Source organism: Oncorhynchus mykiss, chromosome 24, assembly GCF_057628025.1.
Source record: "Oncorhynchus mykiss isolate SJ-2025 chromosome 24, ASM5762802v1, whole genome shotgun sequence".
Classification (NCBI taxonomy): Eukaryota; Metazoa; Chordata; class Actinopteri; order Salmoniformes; family Salmonidae; genus Oncorhynchus; species Oncorhynchus mykiss.
The window spans coordinates 3393552-3416822 of NC_143045.1; the positions used below are offsets into that span (position 1 = coordinate 3393552).

At 41.9% G+C, this 23271-nt stretch overlaps 2 protein-coding genes across 2 annotated transcripts in view; one reads left to right on the top strand and one right to left on the bottom strand.

Annotated features, from left to right (window-relative positions):
- ube4a (ubiquitination factor E4A (UFD2 homolog, yeast)) overlaps positions 1 to 15879 on the bottom strand; it is a 28846-nt gene extending 12967 nt beyond the window's left edge. The window contains exons 1-8 of the mRNA XM_021581923.3: positions 15757 to 15879; positions 13848 to 14019; positions 13346 to 13516; positions 12399 to 12511; positions 11903 to 12055; positions 10659 to 10818; positions 8481 to 8683; positions 8093 to 8284 (exon numbers count right to left, since the gene is read on the bottom strand). Of these exons, the coding sequence (XP_021437598.2) occupies positions 8093 to 8284; positions 8481 to 8683; positions 10659 to 10818; positions 11903 to 12055; positions 12399 to 12511; positions 13346 to 13516; positions 13848 to 13977 (1122 nt within the window). The 5' untranslated portion in view covers positions 13978 to 14019; positions 15757 to 15879. The remainder of the gene's footprint in view (positions 1 to 8092; positions 8285 to 8480; positions 8684 to 10658; positions 10819 to 11902; positions 12056 to 12398; positions 12512 to 13345; positions 13517 to 13847; positions 14020 to 15756) is intronic.
- A 2621-nt stretch (positions 15880 to 18500) lies between these two features.
- LOC110503547 (uncharacterized) overlaps positions 18501 to 23271 on the top strand; it is a 60029-nt gene continuing 55258 nt past the window's right edge. Inside the window, exon 1 of the mRNA XM_090218128.1 lies at positions 18501 to 18752. Within this exon, the coding sequence (XP_090074254.1) occupies positions 18626 to 18752 (127 nt within the window). The 5' untranslated portion in view covers positions 18501 to 18625. The remainder of the gene's footprint in view (positions 18753 to 23271) is intronic.

The window sequence follows — 23271 nt, forward strand, 5'->3', positions numbered from 1 at the left end:
CAAATGTATAATGGGTTACTAGAGATAAAGTAACATAATATTGAGTATAATGGGTTACAAGATATCTGATGAACAGGAACAAAAACAATAATATACAACTTGCACACCCACACGTAGATGTACGTACAGTGGGGCAAAAAAGTATTTTGTCAGCCACCAATTGTGCATGTTCTCCCACTTAAAAAGATGAGAGAGGCCTGTAATTTTCATCATAGGTACACTTCAACTATGACAGACAAAAACAGAAAACAAAATCCAGAAAATCACATTGTAGGAATTTTAATGAATTTATTTGCAAATTATGGTGGAAAATAAGTATTTGGTCAATAACTAAAGTTTATCTCAATACTTTGTTATATACCCTTTGTTGGCAATGACAGAGGTCAAACGTTTTCTGTAAGTCTTCACAAGGTTTTCACACACTGTTGCTGGTATTTTGGCCCATTCCTCCATGCAGATCTCCTCTAGAGCAGTGATGTTTTGGGGCTGTTGCTGGGCAACATGGACTTTCAACTCCCTCCAAAGATTTTTTATGGGGTTGAGATCTGGAGACTGGCTAGGCCACTCCAGGACCTTGAAATGCTTCACTTAAAATCTCACGATACATTGCCCCATTCATTCTTTCCTTTACACGGATCAGTCGTCCTAGTCCCTTTGCAGAAAAACAGCCCCAAAGCATGATGTTTCCACCCCCATGCTTCACAGTAGGTATGGTGTTCTTTGGATGCAACTCAGCATTCTTTGTCCTCCAAACACGACGAGTTGAGTTTTTACCAAAAAGTTATATTTTGGTTTCATCTGACCATATGACATTCTCCCAATCTTCTTCTGGATCATCCAAATGCTCTCTAGCAAACTTCAGACGGGCCTGGACATGTACTGGCTTAAGCAGGGGGACACGTCTGGCACTGCAGGATTTGAGTCCCTGGTGGCGTAGTGTGTTACTGATGGTAGGCTTTGTTACTTTGGTCCCAGCTCTCTGCAGGTCATTCACTAGGTCCCCCCGTGTGGTTCTGGGATTTTTGCTCACCGCTCTTTTGATCATTTTGACCCCACGGGATGAGATCTTGCGTGGAGCCCCAGATCGAGGGAGATTATCAGTGGTCTTGTATGTCTTCCATTTCCTAATAATTGCTCCCACAGTTGATTTCTTCAAACCAAGCCGCTTACCTAATGCAGATTCAGTCTTCCCAGCCTGGTGCAGGTCTACAATTTTGTTTCTGGTGTCCTTTGACAGCTCTTTGGTCTTGGCCATAGTGGAGTTTGGAGTGTGACTGTTTGAGGTTGTGGACCGGTGTCTTTTATACTGATAACAAGTTCAAACAGGTGCCATTAATACAGGTAACGAGTGGAGGACAGAGGAGCCTCTTAAAGAAGAAGTTACAGGTCTGTGAGAGACAGAAATCCTGCTTGTTTGTAGGTGACCAAATACTTATTTTCCACCATAATTTGCAAATAAATTCATTAAAAATCCTACAATGTGATTTTCTGGATTTTTTCTATCTCATTTTGTCTGTCATAGTTGAAGTGTACCTATGATGAAAATTACAGGCCTCTCATCTTTTTAAGTGAGAGAACTTGCACAATTGGTGGCTGACTAAATACTTTTTTGCCCCACTGTAAGTGGTGTAAAAAGTATTCTGACAAATGTTCAGAGTGGTCTCTTTATGGATCATTAGATAAAGATAAGGTTAAGGCCTTGTATGACTATCTAAAGAGTCTGGGAAATAGAGTCTAAGACAAAGATTGGCATTTATCCACTTTTGGTAAAGGTACGGGACTTGACTTACCCCTAACCATTACAACTATAAATAGAACCAATGAATGTTGAACAACTAAACTTAAGGCTACAATTTACTTTACGATGGAGTTTAAGTTGATATCCCAAATGATGATGTTCAAAACCAATTTGTGTCTATGCTGTCTAAGGTGCCAGACTTATTATGGACAGGGCATGCCATCTACAGGGGACTGATAGACAGTGCTAGACCAGTTAACACACATTGATCCCTCCAAAGCATTACATACAGTTGAAGTCGGAAGTTTACATACACTTAGGTTGGATTCATTAAAACTTGTTTTCAACCACTCCACAAATTTCTTGTTAACAAACTAGAGTTTTGGCAAGTCGGTTAGGACATCTAGTTTGTGCATGACACAATACATTTTTCAACAATTGTTTACAGACAGATAATTTCACGTACATAACTCACTGTATCACAATTCCAGTGGGTCAGAAGTTTACACTAAGTTGACTGCCTTTAAACAGCTTGGAAAATTACAGAAAATGATGTCATGGCTTTAGAAGCTTCTGATAGGCTAATTGACATCATTTGAGTCAATTGGAGGTGTACCTGTGGATGTATTTCAACACCTACCTTCAAACTCAGTATCTCTTTTCTTGACATCATAGGGAAATTAAAATAAATCAGCCAAGACCTCAGAAAAAAAATTGTAGACCTCCACAAGTCTGGTTCATCCTTGGGAGCAATTTCCAAACGCCTAAAGGAACCACGTACATCTGTACAAACAATAGTACGTAAGTATAAACACCATGGGACCACGCAGCCGTCATACTCCTCAGGAAGGAGACGCGTTCTGTCTCCTAGAGATGAACGTACTTTGATGCGAAAAGTGCAAATCAATCCCAGAACAACAACAAAAGACCTTGTGAAGATGCCGGAGGGAACAGGTACAAAAGCATCTATATCAACAGTAAAACAAGTCCTATAATGACATAACCTAAATAAAGGTCAAGTAAAAATAAAACTGAAAGGCCGCTCAGCAAGGAAGAAGCCACTGCTATAAAACCGCCAGACTACGGTTTGCAACTGCACATGGGGACAAGAACATACTTTTTGGAGAAATGTCCTCTGGTCTGATGAAACAAAAATAGAACTGTTTGGACATAATGACCATTGTTATGTTTGGAGGAAAAAGGGGGAGGCTTGCAAGCAGAAGAACACCATCCCAACCGTGAAGCACTGGGGTGGCTGCGTCATGTTGTGGGGGAGCTTTGCTGCAGGATGGACTGGTGCATTTCACAAAATAGATGGCACCATGAGGATGGAAAATTATGTGGATCTATTGAAGCAATATCTCAAGACATCAAGTCAGGAAGTTAAAGCATACTTCCAAAGTTGTAGCAAAATGGCTTAAGGACAACAAAGTCGAGGTATTGGAGTGGCCATCACAAAGCCCTGACCTCAATCCTATAGAACATTTGTGGGCAGAACTGAAAAAGTGTGTGCGAGCAAGGAGGCCTACAAACCTGACTCAGTTACACCAGCTCTGTCAGGGGGAATGGGCCAAAATTCACAGAACTTATTGTGGGAAGCTTGTGGAAGTCTACCCAAAACATTTGACCCAAGTTAAATAATTTAAAAGCAATGCTACCAAATACTAATTGAGTGTATGTAAACTTCTGACCCACTGGGAATGTGATGAAATAAATAAAATATTATATAAATAATTCTCTACTATTATTCTGACATTTCACATTCTTAAAATAAAGTGGTGATCCTAACTGACCAAAGACAAGATAATTTTTACTCTGATTAAATGTCAGGAATTGTGAAAAACTGAGTTTAAATGTTTTTGGCAAAGGTGTATGTAAACTTCCGACTTCAACTGTATGAATCTTAAAATAAGACATTTAATAAGTATGAAGTAGAAAGTGAATATCCAACAGAGATTGTTAATAAAAATAGAGTAACATCGTTAGGGTAGACAAATTAAAACAATCCCTTACAATATGGAGAAAGATATCATGTTTGTTTTGTTTTGTTTAAAACCTTGCAATAGGGGGAAAAGCAGAACTTGGTTTGAGAGTGATCCATGTGTATTAGTAGTAATATATTGAGAAGGTCTTCCAATTGGGAAGAAGGGAGTCCTATTTGAAGGAAATAGATATGGAGACTAGTGAAAGTAACAAAGTGAATGGTAATTGGCTTTCAGATAGCACTCTGATAATGCAATATCTTAGTAATTTGAAGTAAATATTTCAATACAAGGTCACATGACAAACAGAGGGATTGAGCATTGGGACTGATATTAAATTAGAGGCCGCTATCTGGTGTTTGGGTTAGAGATAAGCATCCTGTGGAACAATAGATGGCCGCCAGTACACACTGAACTCAAACAGGCTGTAAGAGACACAGTGTGGACATTTGGGACAGAGGTATGAATAATTGAATAAGACATTTTTTTGACAATTTCTAAATTCTATAGTTTGCGTAGCACCAGTGTTTTAAAAAAGAAGGTAATGTCCTCTTAAACAAATATATGTTTCCATTACTTGGAACTGTGTTCAGAATGAAGTAAATCCAGGTAAATGTTTTTAGTACCGAATATTGAGCTCATAAGCCAGCACCAACTTTTTGAAGGTACTAGCAGATTTGTTAAACAACAGGTTTCATCTTTTGACTAGTTTATGTCCCAGGGACAGTTCGTACAGAACTGTATGTCAATGCACCAGGTCAAAATAACATTGATTACAAGAAAGGGATTCTGGGATTGCTTACTTTAGAAGGTACCTATTCAGCTTGATGGGTAAGGTCTGGCCATTTTGTTTATTTTTACCCTACAATTTTTACCACACATACGCCAGCACCCACACACAACCCACCTGTTGATTAATATTTGTTAGCGGTTAATATGCTTGTTTGATTTATTGTGTGGGGTCTTTTTATTTCTGTTTTCGTGGATTTTTCACGGGTTAGAAATGATGCAACTTAAAGGGTACACAAATGAACATTTCTGAAGTTTCTAATGTCAGACTTTTGGTTGCACACATATAAATGATCTTGATAACAAATGCACTGAAAACCCCAATGTAAACCTGATACACAAAATGTTTGAAATATCTTTAAATAATGTCTGATTTACAGGGAAACAAACACTCACTTAATAGGGCTGCCTGACCTCTGATCTGACTTTCTGGTGAGGCCTGATCACCCTCACTAGAAAGACTTGAGACATTGGGTGAGATTTAAATCGGCTATGTAAACACTAGATAATTAGGAAGAAGAGTATAATTTATTAACAGTCCTATGTGTGATTCGGAACAAGAGACAGAGAGAGAGCTGCCCCTGAATGAGGGACACCTGTCTCTAGTCTATTTTACAATTACCTTATGGGATACAATTAAGTTAAGATGGAGTCATCAAGGGTCGTAATTCTAATTTGATTTGTTATCTTGATTTAAAAGGCAGTGTTTTTTTGTGATGCATGAATCACAGTTAGTCATGTGTTTCAAAGGGGGAATTACCAGTCCCCCGGGGCCCTTTGGTAAATATGCAAATTGATTTTGTTCACATGCCTGCCTATAAAAGGAAAAATATAATGTTGGTAATGGTGACAGTTACTTCAAATGGATTGAAGTTTTCCCCACCTCTAGTTTTAAATGAAGAAATGTATTGCTGTTTTGTTGTTTTCTTTGTTTTTGTCTTGCTTCAATAACAAATCTCACCAGACTGGGTCTGATGGATGAGCGGGATTTCTCCCTAAGGATACGCCCTCTGACTCCCTGACCCTGTAACTCTGCGGTGAGATCGCCAAGATGATAGGGGTGTATAAAAAATGGTTTCAACTGGGCGTTGGTATTCTCTTTGGCATTTGTCTTAGAAATCAGTGAATAATTTGACATTTGTCATACAGTAAATCATTTGTATGGATTTCCTGAATCAGAAATGCCCTAAACTAAACTGTTGTTCTGGTCTGTCTTCTCTCGAAGAATTTAGGCTCTTCCAAAATTGTTTATTTGGGGTATCAGACTGACTGTGGAGGTCTGCACACTGCGAAATGTATAGTACTTTATACTAGAAATGCATTGAGATACAGATCTGTAATTAACATGCCACTCGCAACAAAGGCTCCAGCTGAAATGTCATTGCCAGAATCAATCAATTAAATTGTGTAATGAAGCATTTGTGTAACTGTATGAAGCGGTCTTAAGTAAAAACATTCTACAGCAATGGTTTTACAAGTATAACCCAGAATGACTGTATAACCCAGGATGAAGCGTTTGAAATGATGAAGTGTCTGGTTTTATGTGTTGATCTCCCTTACTTTAATAGAAATATGATATAGAAGCTAAAATCTAATGCTTACCTTAAAATGGAATGACTTATCACAAAAGTGATAAGAGGATGGAATGTGATGGACATGTTTATGTTTGTGCTTTTCTAATAACCAATTTCTGTGTTCATGCAAGTGACTGATTGAACAAATCTTCACTATCAGTATCTGAAATTTGTCAGTACACCCAGAACCTTGTTTTGAGAAAGGGATATCTCAGTTTCAAGGTCTCAGCTTAGAGAGAAGAAGCCTTGTGAGGTATTGGTCGGTCACATGAACGACGCAAACTTAATGAATCATGAAAATAGAACTATAAGAGAACTAAATGGGACTTCCCCGGGTAGAGCTGTGTAATTGGTGCATTGAGTTGGTTGGAACCTCTCCACTCACATACTCTGGACAAGAGGTAATCACTTAACAACGCTGTAACCTACACTTGTTGTTCTACTGGTGTGTTTATAAGATCTTGTGGTGAACTCTCCTGACAAAGCCCCATGTTATGTTGTCAGTGGATCATTTCAGCATGCCATTTCTTGTTCAATTCAGATTTTTTTTATTTTTATAAATACCCCTGAATACTATGATACCCTGTTTTTGTCTGAAACGGATCAAAATGCTGTTTAAAACAGGGGTGGTCAAACTTTTGGTCTTGGTGTGCCAACATATAATCTGAGTAGTGGGCCGCGGGCCGAAGAAATAGACATGATTTAGAAATATAAAAAAGGTAAACAATCGTTTTTTGGGGATCTTTAAACAACATCTTCGTAGTAAGCAATCATAAAATCAAACTTAAAAATTACTGTGAGGGAAAATGCATGTATTCACCTTATTTGTTGGCTATGTAACAATTATTTACTATTTCTGTCTTGCAAATGCTGTGTTTTATGGTCTCCACTCTAGCACCCTGCAGCTAGTCTGGGTGTTGAGGACATGGGTTCTACTAGAGATATCTTGAAGCAAACAATTGACTTGTGTTGTAGTAAGCAATCATAAAATCACACTTAAAAAATTACTCAAATTGTAGCCATATAACTTGACACCAAACAACACATTCTGATTACCAGTATTAAAGATGCATAAAAAATTATTGAAGCGTGGTGGCACAGAAACTGCAACCAAGTTGATATGTTCATAAGGCTAATAACTTGAATATGTTTCAAATGACTTAAATAAGCACTATGCAGAAATCGCTACGCCATTTACTGGTTGCTAAAATTGCTATGAAAACGCTATGAAATACATTTTGCATAATCCAAAATATTGAATTTTCAGCTGGTGCACAAAACCGAAATTAAAGGACGCAAAAATGAAATTTAAGACCGGGAAGCATAAAAGTAGTGCACATAGAACATATATACCGCTTCTTAGACTTGCTTTCAATGAGAATGACAGATCTATAACTTACATTTCTATGTTAATTTGGTTGGGTAGCCAAAAAATATTTAAATATGGGAAAGGTGTTGGAAAGTTCCGGTAAATTTCGGGGAAGCTCATCAGGCAGAAGCGATCTGGCCTTTCGGGGAGAAACAAAACATTTTAGTGCCCGCCCTCTTGGCAGCGGATAATTGTTTATGCATTGTTAAAGTAAAACTTTCAGCAATTCTCCACATTTTTAAAAGTCATTTCATGCAATTCTACTCATTTTGCCATGGGGTGGAGAGAAAATATTGCAGTTTCGAAGGTAATATCCTCAAATTCTACACATTTTGCTATGAGGTGATTTTGTATTTATTTTTTCAGTTTAAAGCTAATTTCCAGCAATTCTGCACATTTTGCCAGGACTTATGTCACGTTCACATGATATCTGAGTGAGAGTGACTCAAACATAAGCTTAGACTAAGCTAGTGTCTGACCCTTAGAATCTGTCTGACTCTTGGCAGTAAGCTGGATGTAGGCCTAAGTGGAGTTTTGGAGACATAGAAGATGATAAGGTTAGGGGTCCATCCCAAATAATACCCTATTCTCTATATAGGGCAATACTTTTGACCAAAGCCTCTATTTCTAGAGCCCTTACCTGGTGTATGTTGGATTCCTGGACCTTCATTTCCTGTGGACTGGAGCGTGACGGGTTTAGGAAGAATCCGTGACCCTCCACCACCCCCGGGGTCTTCAGCAGGCAAGAGATATTCAACACAGTGCCAAGGAGGGTCTTCTGATACTGAAGCCCATTGTTGGGATCTTTGGGTTGGATGTGCTCCACCAATACCTGGAGGAAGACAATTTGAAGTATATTATATTAGCAAAGAGTAAACTACTTTTGAGATCAAGGTTGTCTATCGTAGACATATGAATGCAGTTGTTAAAATAATAATACTCTTGTTATAAATAGAACAACATAGAATATAATCAGGGTTGTAGAAAACAGTCCAGAGGAGTGATGACAATGCATTACGGCCCCTGACCGTAGCGATATCTTTTTGCCGGCTGAAGTAGAGGAGCAGGTCCAAGTAGGAGAAGAGTAGCAGCTGGCAGAGATCCAAATCTTTCACACGGCCTTGGAAGATATCGAGCACAGGCCCGATCACCTCGCTGAAGGTGCGCACCTCCTGGTCAGCCAACAGGCCAGCGATCACCTCCTCCACGAACTCCACCACCTCCTCCAGCTCTGCAACGCACAACAGAAACCACACTTAATGTCAGGGTACTTCTTGGCTCAAAAAGGGGCATAGGTATAGAAAAGTAAAAACCCTGTATAATAGGCCTGTTTAATGCAGAGAATATACTGTACTTTACAGAACCATACATTTCCTGGCTCATAAAAGGGTTTAGGTATACAGTACCAGTCAAATGTTTGGACAGAGCTACTCATTATAGGGTTTTTCTTTATTTTTTACTATTTTCTACATTGTAGAATAATAGTGAAGACATCGAAACTATGAAATAACACATATGGAATCATGTAGTAACCACAAAAAAAGTTTAACAAATCTAAATCTATTTTAAATTTGAGATTCTTCAAAGTAGCCACCCTTTGCCTTGATTACAGCTTTGCACACTCTTGCCATTCTCTCAACCAGCTTCACCTGGAATGCTTTTCCAACTCTTGAAGGAGTTCCCACATATGCTGAGCACTTGTTGACTGCTTTTCCTTCATTCTGCGGTCCAACTCATCCCAAACCATCTCAATTGGGTTGAGGTCGGGTGATTGTGAAGGCCAGGTCATCTGACGCAGCACTCCATCATCCTCCCTCTTGGTCAAATAGCCCTTACACAGCCTGAGGTGTGTTTGGCCATTGTCCTGTTGAAAGACAAATTATATTCCCACTAAGCGCAAACCAGACGGGATGGCTTATCGCTGCAGAATGCTATGGTAGCCATGCTGGTTAAGTGTGCCTTGAATAAAATAAAAATCACAGAGTGTCACCAGCAAAGCACCGCCACACCATCACACCTCCTCATCCATGCCTCACGGTGGGAATCACACATGCAGAAATCATCCGTTCACCTACTCTGCGTCTCACAAAGATACGGCAGTTGGAACCAAAAATCTCAAATTTGGACTCATCAGACCAAAGGACAGATTTCCACTGGTCTAATGTACATTGTTCATGTTTCTTGGCCCAAGCAAGTCTCTTCTTATTATTATTGGTGTCCTTTAGTAATGGTTTTGTTGCAGCAATTCGACCATGAAGGCCTGATTCACACAGTCTCCTCTAAACAGTTGATGTTGAGATGCGTCTGTTACTTGAACTCTGTTAAGCATTTAATTGGGCTGCAATTTCTGAGGCTGGTAACTAATGAACTTATCCTCTACAACAGAGATAACTCTGGGACTTCCATTCCTGTGGCGGTCCTCATGAGGGCAAGTTTCATCATGGCATTTGAGGGTTTTTGCAACTACGCTTGAATAAACTTTCAAAGTTCTTGAAATGTTCCATATTGACTGACCTTCATGTCTTAAAGTAATGATGGACTGTCGTTTGTTTTTGCTTGTTTGAGCTGTTCTTGCCATAATATAGGGCTATCTTCTGTATACCCCTACCTTGTCACAACACAACAGATTGGCTCAAATGCATTAAAGAAAGAAAGAAATCCCACAAATAAACGTTTTAGAAGGCACACCAGTTAATTGAAATGCATTCCAGGTGACTACCTCATGAAGCTGGTTGAGAGAATGGCAAAGGGTGGCTAGTTTGAAGAATCTCAAACTTTTATGGTTTCTACATGATTCCATTTATATTCCATAAATAAATAAAATCCCTGGAATGAGTAGCTGTCCGAACTTTTGACTGGTACTGTATATTAGGAAAAATAACTTAACAGATCAGTAAAGTATATTCTCTGAATTGTACAGGCCTCTTTCCCACCATTTTCCGGACACAAACCACATAACAACAACACATAGCAAAGTGAGGATATTGTACTCTCATAAATGCAGATCGACAAGTTCAAAGCAGTAAACAGTAACAGTTATTTCATCAGCAGGGGCAAACTAGCCTAAGTTACAGCACATCCTGTCTTGGGAGGCCTCAACAGTCGATACCTGAGCAGCAGACAACACCATTTTCTTTGGCTACTGAGATAGAACAGAAGATGGATCCTCAGACAGTTGGGCTGCTTTAATAATTGAATGGACTCACGGGCTCCGCCGACTCCCTCCAGCAGCAAATCCAGTAGCTGCTCATACACGTTCTGGCTGATGTAGATCTCGGGGGTGAGCAGGACTGTGCGCGTGTTGGACACCGTCAGGTTCTTACAGCGCACCGCATACGACAGCAGCTTCTCCGGTACTTTGGTGACCTGGGGGTGTGTAATGTCAGGAGGGAGCAGGGAGGTTAGGAATTTGTCACATCATTGTCAGCGATGGAGCACAAACTAAACATGTTTTATTTTGCCTATATGCAGACTGAAATGATCTAGAAATAAACAGCAGATTTATCCTTATCCTATCTTTATCCTCATTATGTTCAGTAAAACGATTTATCTTTTCACACTATTGTGGCAAACCGAACTGTGCAGGCTCTGATATTTTCATTTTACATTGTCCTATACACCATGGTTTAGGCACTGAGTGTAGAAAACATTAAGGGCACTTACTACCATATCCCGTTCAAAAGCACTTAAATATTTTGTCTTGCCCATTCACCCTCTGAATGCCACATGTCCATGTCTCAATTGTATCAAGGCTTAAAAATCCTTCTTTAACCTGTCTTCTCCGCTTCATCTACACTGATTTTTTTATTTGACCCTTTTTTTCTCCCCAATTTCGTGGTATCCAATTGGTAGTAGTTACAGTCTTGTCTCATCACTGCAACTCCCATACGGACTCAGGAGAGGCGAATGTCGAGAGCCATGCGTCCTCCGAAACACGACCCAACCGCACTGCTTCTTGACACAATGCACATCCAACCCGGAAGCCAGCCGCACCAATGTGTCGGAGGAAACACCGTACACCTGGCGACCTGGTCAGCGTGCACCCATGGGCCTCCCGGTCGCGGCCGGCTACGACAGAGCCTGGGCTTGAACCCAGAATCTCTGGTGGCACAGCATACACAGTGCTCTTTCCATGACGGACTTGCCAGGGGAATCCAGGTGAAAGCTATGATCCCTTAGACCACTGATGATGATCCCTTAGACCACCGCGCCACCCGGGAGGCCCCATCTACACGGATTGAAGTGGATTTGACAAGTGACATCAATAAGGGATCATACCTTCTTTCACCTGGATTCCCCTGGCAAGTCTGTTATGGAAAGATCAGGTGTTCCTAATGTTTTGTACACTGTGTATGCCTGTTACAGCACACTTTTCCTGACTGAATTCTGGCTGGCAATTCGTGGAGGAAGAAATTGGGAATGAGAGTGAGTGCTGTGTATGTGACCCCACCTCTTCCTTGGCTCTCTGGTAGCAGGCGTAGAGGAACGGTATGGCGCACTTGTCCCCAGCGTCTCGGTCAGCAGAGAGATTCACAGCATTACACGAGGTCATGTAGATGAGGTGGTTCCCTGGCTCCAGCATCAGTAATCTGTTGAAGAGTGCCTAATACAGGATAAAAAATGTTTTTTAAATAGTCAAACTTAGCCAACATTCTGTGCTATGAACATTATGTACTTATTTACTGATCTCTGCTCCCTGTGGATCATAACGTTCCTATGAACATTGTACGCTATGTATTTTTCACTATACCATCTTCTTAGAGTAGACGATGAACTGTGTATATATAATAGACCTAGTCCCCTGAAAATACAAGCCAGCGAGGAAATCGTAATGAGAAGAAGACACAGTACTGTATACCGTATGCGAATCTCATGGCATAGAGGTCAACTGAGCTGACCAGTGAACAGTTCGCTACCACCATTCCCAAAGTCCAATCCTATTGTACCTGCTCGATGTTGTCCATGTCCAGCCAGTCTTGCCCATCAATCTCAGCGGCCATCTCCTCCAGGAACACACAGCGTGGCGGAATCCCATTGCCTCCTCTCAGACTGGGGTCACCTGAGGTCAAACAACAGACATGTTGAAGAGCAGACTCCAAACACTTAAGACCATTTTACTTTTCACTTACAGCAGAAACGGTCATTCATGACTCATTCCAGTATCCAGTTTATGAGTATTAAGTTGGGGTGAGTCATTTATTCTTTACTGGACGGCCCTAAAATGGAATACTAAGAGGCCAGCGGTCAGGCATCACCAATGAGCACGAGCCAATTAGATTTAGACTAGAAATTGACAGAAAGGGGCTCCATCATCGGGGCACTTTCATGCCAGTCAGTGAGGGATGATGAGCAGAGGAGGATGACAGTAATCGGGGACCTGTAGACTCCCTTGATGACACAGCCTCTGAGTCAGTCAGTTGGCTGATGCTCTCCATCTAATCTAGTACAGCCACAGAGAGATGTCATGACGAAAAGACTGCCAGGAAGGATGGTTGTACTGAATTCCCTTACAAAGGAGTTTAAGAAAGCTGTAATCACACATTAACCACGTTTCAAATCAGCACCTCAGATCAATCAACAGAAAACACAGGGGAATAAAGGAGACAGTCAGAATGGGGATGTTGATGGGTGATGAATTGGGCCGTTGCTTGTATATGGGCACATAAATGGTTGCCTGGGAAACAGACTGATTTGCTTTACTTCATATCACTACGCTACATCAGATAAAGCCAGCCAGGAAACAGTAGGGGTTGTTTACATGACAAGATTCAGTAAACTAGAAGAAGGGACAAGTGGCATCACGCTGCTACTCCAATGGGGGGGAAAGTGCCTTAAACAAAGTAGAAATTGTGTAAAAACCCTAATACGCTCCAATCTAACTTCCCGCACTTACTGTTGTCCAAGGTGATGAGGAAGATCCTCTGGATCATGTGGTTGATGTTGAGCTGTTCGCACAGTTCCTGCCGCGACAGGAAGGAGCGGCTGATTTCGGCCACCGAGTCGTCATTGTCCTCGATGCTGTCCGAGTTCTCCGACTCCGACTGACTCCCCTCAGAGTCCTCCGCTGCAACACATGACATAAGCCAGCAGATATATGAAACCGTATGAGGTCATTGTCGAGCATCAAGCCAGTGAGCGAGCCGCATCATATCAGTAATGTTTAAGTTAGACACAGACCAAAATGAGTAACACAGTGGAACTATTAGAGCTGGAGTGGCCAACCTTGGGGAGCTATAAGGTTTGCAGGCCTTTATTCCAGCCCAGCACTAAAACGCCACCGATTGAGATAATCAAGGTCATGTCATGCAGCCGATTAGTCAGGTCACGTGTGTTAGAGCTGGGCTTGAGCAAAAGCGTGCACGCTTTGTAACTCCTCCTTAGGAGGGTTAACTCACAGGGTGGTTCACCATGGTGCGAATGTGGTTTCTGGCCCGATGCAAACTGCTTGGCGTCGGCGAGGGAGCTGAAAAGGGCAGCGAATGGGTTGCGGGAGATGTGTTGGTTGTTGTTGCCCTGGTCAGTCATCTCACTGGAGCATAGACTCCATCCACAGGTGCTGGCACCAGCCTGGACAGAAAGTTACACTGTGGTAACGCACTGGACTAGATTAGTTCAAACAAATCTACAGAAGTTGTTTCAAGTGTTAAACGCCGTGTCAGTCTGTGAGGGCAATCTGGGGATGCAAGGGAACCCAGATTCTAAAATCCAGAACCTATTTTTCTAACTATCCACTCCTTATATTATACTCCGTGGCAAGAAGTGGAACGATAACTCAAACAGAGCGGTACCCCTAGGCTAAACCCATACAGTATGAATTTTCATTCAGACCTGAGGAATAACAAGAACCCAATGTTTTAATTGATTTAATAACACTTTCTATTGAAAACTGTGAATCACAGACTGACTGATTAGCTTATTGATAGGGCTCTACAGTGCTACCATTTTGGAGGCATATGATCTTAAATATTTTGCTGTGCTACATGGAATTTGAATTTGGTAGAAACAATAGAAAAAGAAAAACTAGAAAAACTAAATCACCCAGGTAATAATTTCTTCCCTGTCCAGCTGCCCGCCGCCTTAGTAGAATGCAGACATGTCGAGGCACAGAAATTAAGGAAAATTGGAGAGCTACAGATGAGCTTCAAGAGTAGCTAGGAATCATACAGGCCCAATGTAGGCTATATCCATACCTTTAAAAAAAAAAAAAAATCTGGTTCTCCTAAACCCTGTATTTTGTGGCAATTGGTATAATTAAAGGTGCAATCTGCATATACTACATCAATTTTGTTTTACTTATAAATATATTATATAAACCCATTGATTCTTGAAAAGTATAACAAATGACCCAATGAGCCCCATTAGAAGCCAAAATATAAGCCTGTTTTTCCACATTGTTTGTAAACAAGGTACATGTAAACAAACACTGTATAACTTCAAACCATAGTTAAAACAATAATTTGTTTATCATGGGTGGTAAGTCGAGTGTGGTTACATTTCTCCAGCAGCATCTCTCAAACGTTGACAGTAACCGTGGCGGGGCATCTTCGTTGTTATTGTTTCTACTACGGATTGTCCCTTTAATACCTGAAATGTTTCTTTGCGCTCCTATCATTTTTCAAATTAGGCTCACGTGTGCACCCTGTAAAACATTTCACAGTAGAGTCCTGAATGAATGAGGATGTTTACGGTTTGACTGAAATAAGGCAGCATAGACAGACTGTCAACAGATGGACGTCTTCCATCTGACACTCTCATTTGGCGTAATGTAACATTATTTCCATCATCTTGCATAGGAAAGGTTCTGTCAACTTCAAGTGTCAGTAAACTAACATTGACACCTGTCAAACGCGCTCGTTAGTAACATAGCTAGTTAGATTGCTGACTAGCTAGCTATAGCCTGGTTGGCTAATTAACGAGTTGTCAATTGGTGACTTGATGAAGCTTTATCACAACAAACGAATAAAGGGTGTTCCGTGATGTTTTATTTGAAGGGAGGGCACATAGCTAGCTACTGTTACGCATCTTTAAATACCTAGAATCAATTACAGAAACGATTCAATAAGCAAGATGATGATGATGATGTAGCTAGTTGTCAGTGATTTACCGGTTCCGCTCAAGTAGCTAGCTAGCAGTCGCTTGCGTCGTATTTAGTTGGCTATCTTGCTAGCTAATGTTAGGCTAGCAGCTGGACTATATTACATTAGCCAGGTAAATTGTTAAGACCGCTGTCCTTTTTCAGTTAAGGGGCAAAACCCAACTCTTTTGACAAATGTCAAACACAAAAATATCGGAGTATTGTCATACCTGAAACAACAGCAGATACGTGTATTTAAATTAGCTAGAAATGCTTTATTTCCTCTACTGTGATTCTGGCACCGCTCTGAAAGCAGGCAGGATAACTAAGTACTTCCGGGTCACGTATTTTTTAAATCTTTCAGAATGAAAGTTCCACCCTGTATACTTTGTAAATAAATAATTAGTGCGAAAACGATGGATCATTTGAACAATTATCGAAACATTTTATACTAGTATCATACAAATAATAATTCAAACGTTTAAATAAGATATTATGTCATTTATTTGTTTATTTGTAAAAATAAATAAAAATAAAAAAAATGTCAAGCTTAAATGGTCAACAATGTTTTTTTTATGTGTGCAGGGCCGGCGTTATGGATTTAGGGGGCCTGGCCCGCCCTAGCGTACCTCCTTGTCGGTCCAAATCAAATATTGAAATATTTATCATTTATTTGACCAAGACGCGCGCCGACAGAAAGAAGAATCAAATCATATTATTTATTGGACGCATACACATATTTTATTGGTCGCGAAACAGCGCCCCTTTGTACCAGAATGTGTAGACCATGTATCTGATTCTGTCTGGACCAAAAGAGTATGACATGTCATACTATTTCTGGCCAAACAGCATCAGATACATGAACTACGTATAGTAAGATTTGAGAGGGGCGCTGTTTTGGACAGAAGGAGAATCGGAGGTGGTAGATGCGGTGAAGTTATCAGAGACCGAAGTATGCACCGAGGATCAGAAAAAAGAAGAGTCTGTGACAGTAGGAGTGAAGTTTATGGAAAAGGTGGACTCTTGCCTTTTGGCTGATCCATTTGTGGTTTCACGGTGGGTGAAAAAAATAGTTGGGTCATGTGGAATCGGTGAGGGTAACCAGAAGTGGTCTGGTAATAATTGTTTGGGTTTCTGTCGGGCAGAGGGAGAAGGCGTTCGACGTTAGACGAATGGGGAAAGAAAATTGAACTGTTTCGCTTTCAAGAAAAGGGCACCAATGAAAGGAGTGATGGGGTAGCAGTGAATATAAAAGTTGACCAGTAGAGGGGAATGATTCCTGGTGTTTGTGATGCTCGTCGTTTGATGCGAAGCAGACAGGGTGGGGAGACAGAAGTGTCCTTGTCTGTTCTTTAGAGTCTTGAAGTTGTCTTTCCCCTACAAAGTGAAGTTAGGATACATGAGTTATCCTGTATGAGCGCATGTGCCGAATACATTACGATGTTACAGGTGTCAAGTTTATGGTCATGTGGCAGCAGTGTGTAGGAGGGAGGGTGCAATGTGTGAGAAATGTGCAGAAGGGCACGAGACAAAGGAATGTGTAGTATTGGGGAAAGTAGTGGAATGTGTTAATTGTAGGGGGGCACATGGAGCTGGGGATCAGACATGTCCCGTGTGGGGGAAGCAGGTTGAGGTTTCCAGGGTTAGAGTAGAGCAGAGGTTGTCATATGCTGAGGCAATGAAGAAAGTAGAGGAAGATGGGTTAAAGGGGAGAAGTGGTGAGAGTAGTAGAGACATACCAGTACAGAGGGAGAAGTGGTGAGAGTAGTAGAGACATACCAGTACAGAGGGAGAAGTGGTGAGAGTAGTAGAGACATACCAGTACAGAGGGATTGGCCAAAAAGTGATATAAGTTTCAGTAAGATTGGATTTTTAGCATTTATAGCAATGGCTATCAACTGTACTGCAGGGATGGAACGGAAGTCGCAGAAAATGGAGGTTGTGGTGGCAGAGGTATTTGGGTGTGTGAGACTTGACATCAGAAGAGTTACAGGGTGTGTTTATGTGTTTATGTCCCATCCTTTCAGGATGATGGCATGAGGTAGGAATAAATACATTTAATTCGTGGAGCAGGGTGGTGTTCATTTTATTGTATATACTTTTGAAATTAGTGAGTGTAGTGTTAGATGGTAGGGTATTTTATTTAGTACTTTTTTATTTTTCAAGCAAAGAATAAAGGAGTTGTACTCCAGTCTAGAGAGTGGCGGTAATGCAACAAATTGAATGCCAACCACCGTTAAACCTCTTAAGAAGAAGAAGGGCACTGTTTCGCTCATCGGATACTTCCTACGGTAAGAGAGTTTTAGCAACGAGGAAGAGGCGAAGCGAGAGAGCTCAGTCTCGCCAAAATCTGTCCAGAATACGCCCAATGCGTTTGTATGGGCATAATATACAGACCTAAACTTGTCGCCTGCCTTCCCACCTTTGGGACAACTACAGCAATTGTTAGGATGGAGACATAAGCATCTTGTCATTACAGATCTCTGGTTTCAGCCTCTTGCAAATTGGAAAGGAAAGTTAGCGAGTGCACTGATAAGGATGCGGTCTTCCCAACCTGTTAAAGATATGGCTGACTACTGCCCCCTTTGGAGAAATTGCGTGCCCATAGTAAACTGAAAAAAAATCTGTCAAAAATTGCTAATATATGCATATAATAATTATTATTGGATAGAAAACACTCTAAAGCTTCTAAAACCGTTGGAATTATGTCTGTAAGTATAGCAGAACTCACAGGGCAGGCATTCTTCCAAACTAGTTTTGTGGTCATGAAAGTTGGGGCAACTTTGACGTCATCGCCCCCACCCTTCCCAACCAGCTATGGATCTGGGGACACTTTCTATGTCTTCCACTAGATGTCCTCATTCAGTAGAGCGTTTAATCGTTCAAATCCCGCGAGAATTGGCCCTATGGGAGTGAATTGAGTGAGTGCCGCGAGAAAATACCTGTGCGTTAGGGCGCGAATTGGTCCCAGCCATTCCTTTGTTCCAGCAATCCGGAGAAGGACAAACAATGACCGGTTGAATAGAAAATTGTTTTCTATGTTTATAACATCCTAAAGCTTGGTTCTGCACTTAGTTTGACCTGTTTAGTCGACATATAATGTGTAATTTTGAAGTTTTGATGCGCAACTTTTCTGGACCAGAGGACATTTTGGGTGCATTTCAGCTGATGTTATTAGCAGTAGCTAATACAAAGACGCAAGACTTGAAACCAAACAATGTTTTGGGTAAGTATGAACCCTTCCAGTACATTCTGAACGAAGACCATCAAAGGTAAGGGAATATTTATGCTGAAATCTGTGTTTCTGTTGACTCCAACATAGCGTAGAAATATAGCTTGTATCTGAGCGCCGTCTCAGAATATTGAATAGTGACCGATTTCTGTAACGTTAAAAATAAATGTAACAAAGCGATTGCATTAAGAAGCAGTGTATCTTTCTAACTATATGTAGAACATGTATATTTAGTCAAAGTTTATGATGTCTATTTACGTTATCTTGCGGCGCTACCTACATTTTCTGCGGACATTTGAGTATTTTCTGAACATGAATTCAATGTAAATGGAAATTTATGGATATAAATGGCATATTATTGAAAAAAAAACGCGTTCCCCAAGGGGAACCCCTGGCGTCAACAAGTTTTAATAAAGTAAATTGATGTTTTGCCAAAATTATATAATTACTCCTGTCTAAATAAAAACATTCAAAGTACTTCACCAGAAAGCATGACTTAGTCACAGAGGATCAGTAGCTTTAAAAAAAATAATAGTGTAGGCCTATGCCTATTTGGGCAGCTTGCATTGCAATATGCCGGGCTGATTGGGTTGCAGCTGTCAGTGAAAAGCATCTAAAATATGTGTGAAGGTAGTGTGTCTTGAGTATAATTTGAAATGTTGCAACAAGAAGACGGGGAGGGGTGTATGGCGAAGATATGGAGTCTCCCGCCAATTGTTTGCCCTTTGATCGTAAAATGTTATCAATTTCACATTACATATAGTATGTATACCAGTAGGCCTAGTAAATGTGCCGTTAATCACCCATCATTTGGTTACATTAATTTATATTAATGCATGTATTAATTAGCCATTTACCGTTTTCATTCTTAGTGAAAAGTTGTTTACGGAGTTCACAACCTGCTACACTTGTGAGAAACAAGTTTTGGTGTATTTCATAACCATTGAGTTTTTGTTCTGATTTGTTAATTGTCTTTTGTTTGGAAGCTCCATATGAGCATGTGTCTGGTTCCTCTGCCCTGATAACTTTGAGAGAGCTCCTGTGCCTGAGCATACATAGAAGTAGGCCTTCCTGGCCTGCTGTATGCAAACATCAGAAAGTGCCCAAATACCAATGTCTGATCGTCTTAACTCGCCATAAACTGAGCTTCAGTAATGTTTCTTCACCTCACTGAAAGTCAAGTCTGTTTTTTTTAAACAGCCATTGAAAAATGACAGTTCCTCAGTATTTTAAAAATATTTCCAACACTCCCAGCCTTGATAATCACCAAGCCTTGGTGTGAAAGAGCTAAATATCATGATCTGATGATTCCATATATCCAGTGGAAACATTTAAAACAGCTCTCTGTCCTGTGCTCGCTGGTGTGGGAAACGCGCAGTGCCTGAAATAGGCTTGTTGATCCAGTGTTGTAAGTTTGCTAGAGACAAATTCAGGCTGGATCTAGTTGACAATTTGATACAATGTTTCATTATAGCAATAGCTCAAGTCAAGATGAATAGAAAAGGGAGGCAGAGTAGAGAGATGAATGGGATTGAAAGAACCTGAATTTGCATCAGGATATTTGACTGTTTTTATTTGTCAGCTTTAGCCCTATGCATTTTACTTAGTTGACATGGAAGTTATTGGCCTACTGATGCATTGGCCTATAGGCAGGCTCTCTGGGAGTTCTATGCACTCACTCCTTTAGCTCCACAGTGTATACATTTTTATTTAAGTAGTCGGTTAAGAACAAATTCTTATTTACAATGATGGCCTACCAAAAGGCCTCCTGCGGGGACGGGGATTAAAAATAAGAGCTAACACAACAATAAAAGAGACCTAAGACAACATAGCATGGCAATGTGTTCATATGGCTGAGGCTGGTGCTCTAGCCTTGGTTGAATTTAGTTCAGATTTTTTTTGCTGATTAAACACATGACAATGATTGAGAAACCAAACGGATGGCGGAGATGGAAACCCGGATGATGTTGGGAGCAGGAACCACCAGCCTGCGGAGGGAAACATGAAAGGAGGGTGAGATCCGGGAGTTGGTGGGGAGCTCTAAAGGATAGGTTACTTCATTGACCCTCAAGGTTCCCACAAACCGAGGGCTCAGCTTCTGGCAGGGCAGGAAGAGCGGAAGGTTCCTGGTGGAGAGCCAGACGTGATCACCAGAATGGAACACGGGAGCCTCACTGCGGTGGCGGTCCGCTGATCCTTCAGAGGGCGGTCTCCTTAGGAACCTCCCCAGCTCCTGGTTGGTCCTCTCCACCTGCCTGTTAGACTGAGGCCGGCACCCAGATGTGAGGCTGACCGTGCCCCCCCAGCTTCTCCATAAAGGCTTTCCAGACCCGCAACGTGAATTGGGTACCACATCAGAAACAATGTCCTTAGGAAAGCCATAGGGCCGGAAGACTTGCTGGAATAGTGCCTCAATGACCTGGAGAGCAGTAGGTAGAACAGAGCGAGAGAAACCCCCAGGCTTTAGAGAATCAGTCAACCACCAGAATAGTGGTAAAACCATCAGAAGTGGGGGAAGAGACATTAAAGTCAATGAACAGATGTGACCAAGGCTGCTGAGGCACAGGAAGTAGTTTCCCTGCTGGGGTGTGCCGGGGAGATTTGGATTGAGTACATACCAAACATGAGTTGACATAGTGTGCGTAATTGTGCCGGATCCCAATAGTCGCATATCCAGGGCTTGGACAGGAAAGAGGAGAGGAGAGCAGGTATGAAGTTCTGTTAAGGGAGGAGGCGAGGACCTGGTCGAAAAAGTTCCCTGCAGCACCGGAGTCCACTAGAACTGTAGAGAAAACTCTTGCCAGCGAAATAGGAACCAAAAAGAGTTTGTCGGAAAACGATGATAATGGAATACTTACGCCTACCCTGGGAGACGGAAGGTCACAGGGCCGTCCCTCTGCTCTAGTGGACCCCGAGTTGGGACACCATTGAAGCTGGTTCCCCTTCCGGCCGCAATAGGGACAGCTGTCTACGGCTAGGCCATTGTGCCGTCGAGATGTGTGGCCCCTTTACTCCATGGGTTCAGGCTCTGCTTCAGAACAGCCAAAGGAGGGAGGTGAGTGGCTAGGTGGACACCGGCACTCCCGAAGAAGGTTATCCAGACAGATGCATGCTCTCATCGCGATGGCCAAGGATATATTGTCATCCCAACTCCGTCTGGACCTCCTCACGCAGTCCACCGTGGAATAGAGTGCGGAGCATCAGCTCATTCCATCCAGGAGGAAACCACGGCATTGCGATTCAGTGCCATCATACTTTTCCAGAAGGGACAGTCGGGCATCGCTGACCTGGGGGGAGGATGGCTGGGGGACTGGCTCACAGTGACGGCCCGTGGTAGGAGACCCTGACTGGTGGTGTCAAGGCGGTAAAGAACGTGGAGGACCTCCTTCATGGTCGTACCCAGTAGAGCCAGCTGGTCGTGGTGTTGGTGGAGTAGATGACCCTGTTCCTCAACCGTAGGGAAGATGGTGTAATCTTCCACTGCTTCCATAATTTCTGAGGCAGTATTATGTAATGTATACACAGAGTCAGGAAGCAGAAGGTTTAATAATAATTAACATTACGAAAATACAAAACCGTAGACGCTTACTGAATGTAATCGAAACCAATACTGCCTGATGACTGAGGCTACAGAGGGCTATATGAAAGGAGAGTAATCAGTGTGGTGATGAAGTTCAAGTGTGCTTAACGATGAGGGGCAGGTGTGTGCAATGATGGTTGCCAGGACCGCTATGTGGGTTGCCAGGACCGCTGGTTAGTAGACCGCCAACGTCGAGAGCTGGAGCAGGAGTGACAATGACATACATTTTAGAATTTAACGCGCATGCGCGGGCACACATAGGGGGTCCGGTGAAAAAGCATATATGCCTATGGTGGAAATCAAAGGCCCGTCAACTGATTCGTTCTAGCGCCGGCTTTGTGCGTACTCCTATAATTTATTGCACGATACAAAATTATCTGCAGGTTGTGTCACAGTAAAAGAGTGGTGCATTCTACTCAGGAGCACTTCTAGTTTCCAAATCCACAGAATTTACACCCAGAGGAGCGTTGCTGCTCATTTGGCGGCCTTTCTAGAGAGTTCCATCAGCATCAGCAATAATTGTTTTGTACTGAAAGACTCATCTTCTTATGGGTGTTTCCCAGCAGTTTGTGATTTGTTAGTATTTTGTATCAGGGGTGAGTTCTTGTTGCCTCCCCGAGTGGCGCAGTGGTCTAAGGCAGTGCTAGCTGTTCCACTAGAGATTCTGGGTTAGAGTTCAGGCCCTGTTGCAGCCGGCCGCGACCGAGAGACCCATGGGGCAGCGTACAATTAGCCCCGCATCGTCTGGGTTAAGGTATGGTTTGGCCGGCAGGGATGTCCTTGTCCCATCGCGCACTAGCAACTCCTGTGGTGGGCCGGGCGCAGTGCACGCTGACAAGATTGCCAGGTGTAGGGTGTTTCCTCCGACAAATTGGTGCAGCTGGCTACCGGGTTAAGTGAGCATTGTGTCAAGAAGCAGTGCTGCTTGGTTGG